At 42.4% G+C, this 2,500-nt stretch overlaps 1 protein-coding gene across 11 annotated transcripts in view; it reads left to right on the top strand.

The window, feature by feature from the left end:
- The window catches only part of hdac5 (histone deacetylase 5), a 113,452-nt gene that overhangs the window by 106,400 nt on the left and 4,552 nt on the right, over nucleotides 1-2,500 (top strand). For all 11 annotated transcript variants that reach the window (XR_009203430.1, XM_058377632.1, XM_058377626.1 and 8 more), the window contains 2 exons: nucleotides 340-496; nucleotides 1,751-2,500. The exon at nucleotides 1,751-2,500 is cut by the window's right edge and continues 4,552 nt beyond it. Coding sequence is in view for 10 of the 11 variants with exons in the window: in XM_058377632.1 (XP_058233615.1) it covers nucleotides 340-496; nucleotides 1,751-1,790 (197 nt within the window). In the remaining variant the exon portion in view is untranslated. The remainder of the gene's footprint in view (nucleotides 1-339; nucleotides 497-1,750) is intronic.

Here is a 2,500-nt window from a genome sequence, read left to right as displayed (position 1 = left end):
GACAGACAGATGTTGTCACTATGTAATTTGATATGTTTTTTAATGGCTGGTTCTTTGATTGAAATGTTTGTGACCAATCATTGACTTGTGTTATTTGTAGCTCCTCCCACATGCCCTTGTTTGGTCCTCATGAATATAATGACAGAATACTGTATTATAGAGAATTTAGATTTGTTACAGCGCTGTCACACACACCACACATTATCATTACACTTACTTTATCATTTATTACCTTTTAATTTCATTATTAAAATATAATACATTTAATATTTAAATCCAGAATTGAGACATTTCTCTCTCTCTCTCTCTCTCTCTCTCTCTCTTTTTCTCTCTCTCTAGGTAAACACTGGTCCTCAGTACAGAGATTAGCGCCCACGGTGTCTCAGTCTCTGCAGGACGCTCAGCGGCGGGAAAAGGACGAAGCGGACACGGTGACAGCCATGGCGTCTCTCACCGTGGACACGGAGCACACGGCGTCCTCCTCACAGGGCAGCAGGTACACACACGCACGCGCACACACACGCACCGTAATCAGATTAAAAGGTTTCATAGAAGGATTATCTTCCTTGTTAGCTTTTATTTTTAGACTCCTTTAAAGAGTCCTAGTTGTAATGAATAATTTAAATCACCGCACGGTCAATTCTGGATGCTGATTGGTCAGCGAAGTGTTGATTAGTTCTCTAGATCACTGGTTCCCAACCTTTTTTCCAGGAGACCCCTATTTTAACATTCAAAAACTTTGCCGACCCCCCATACCACCACCACCCCAACAAACACACTAGCAAATGCATTTCATTTAGTGACGCAGTCAGTAAAATTTTTAATAATGAAACCAATTAGCTGCAACATCCATATTCATGAGCATTTTTTTCTTTCCAACATTTTCATTCTATTTTGTCTTTAACTGGTGAACAAATAACAGAAATTCTAATTTGTTAACGTAAATATCAATTAATCAGAGAAATCATGTTATTAAACAAATGCATACATTTTATTCTTTACCTTTAACCAAAACATGCGATTGGGAAAAAAAAAAAAAAAAAACGACGAACAAACAACAGGAGCAAATTAAAATCTATTAATCTGAGTGCCTCCTCTGCCACGGTGGAAGTTTCATCAATTTGGATAAAAAATCTTTAACTTTTCAACCAACGTGTTCTCAACATCCTTTGCCATTCTATCGATTCTGTCTTTTACTGTATTATTGGACAGCGGTACAGTTTTAAGTTTAGAAGCCACTTGTGTCCCGAACATTATTTCTGCCATTTTTACACGTGCGGGTTTGAGTTTCTCTGAGAGAGAGAGAGACAGAGCTGAGAGACAGAGACAGAGAGGCGGAGCTGAAAGAGAGAGAGAGAGAGAGAGAGAGAGAGACAGAGATAGATAGGTCAGAGCTGAGATAGAGGGGTGGAGCTGAGAGAGAGAGAGAGAGAGAGAGAGAGAGGCGGAGCTGAGAGAGAGAGATCGGTCAGTTATGAAGTCATCATCAGGGGCAGTTGGAATTGAAACGTTTGTGTACTTTTAAGTTTAAAACAAATAATAAGAGTTTCATCGACAGCTCCATGTTAAATTCCTCCTCTGATGTTGGGACTGAAACTGAATTAAATTCTGAATTAAAATTGTTCTGAAACTGTCGTTAGCGTAGCCGCACATCACAGCTCTATATACATGAAGTCTCCAGTGTAGCAGTCAGTGCTGTAACTCTAAACGGATAATAAAAGCTCTGACACGTGACGCTGGTTTGTTTCAGGGCTGCCGAGGAGCCGATGGAGGAGGAGCCGGTGCTGTAGGAGGGAAAAGTGCCCCGCCCGACGCCGTGGCGTCCACACCCGCTCGGCAGCGACGCTCGCCTCTGAGTCACTCGTCCTTTCCTTCCACGCAGCTCTTTGATCGGTTCCTTCACTCGTTCTCCAGGTGCTCGATAACCGTACGCAGAACTCCGCTCCACTCCCACACGAGGAGGAGGAAGAGGAGGAGGAAGAGGACCGCGTGGGCCGCCCAAAACACACCCAGGAGCAGGACCCGCCTTTTTTCCTTTTTTTTCTTTTTTAAAGAAAAGAAAAAACGATTTATTTCCCGCTCCTTTCGTGGAACAAGCACAGGGACGACGCTGGGGTGTTGTCATGGCAACGGAGCATAACGTGGGAAAAAAAAAACTACATTTCCTGTACAAGGTGCAAAAAGACACAAAGGAACTCCGAGGATTTTAACCGCCTCGAACCCTGACCATCTTCATGTACACTTTACAAAAGCACACAGACATGTATGGACATTACACATGTACAGCTCTAGATGTGTGTGAGTGTGTGAGTGTTTTGTATTCGTCCGTTTGTGGAGGTGGAACCCGTGACCTTTTTCTGCGCTCAAGGATGATGACGTTCGGGATGTTTCTGTTTATTTTATTTTATTTTATTTTTGAATAGTCACATAACAATTGCATACACACTGATTCACGCACAAACACTCAAGAAGAAAGCACACTGACTCACTCACCGAATCA

The sequence above is a fragment of the Hemibagrus wyckioides genome, linkage group LG24, assembly GCF_019097595.1.
Source record: "Hemibagrus wyckioides isolate EC202008001 linkage group LG24, SWU_Hwy_1.0, whole genome shotgun sequence".
Classification (NCBI taxonomy): domain Eukaryota; kingdom Metazoa; phylum Chordata; class Actinopteri; order Siluriformes; family Bagridae; genus Hemibagrus; species Hemibagrus wyckioides.
Note: the sequence above shows the minus strand (reverse complement) of the source record. Positions and strands in the feature narration are given on the sequence as shown.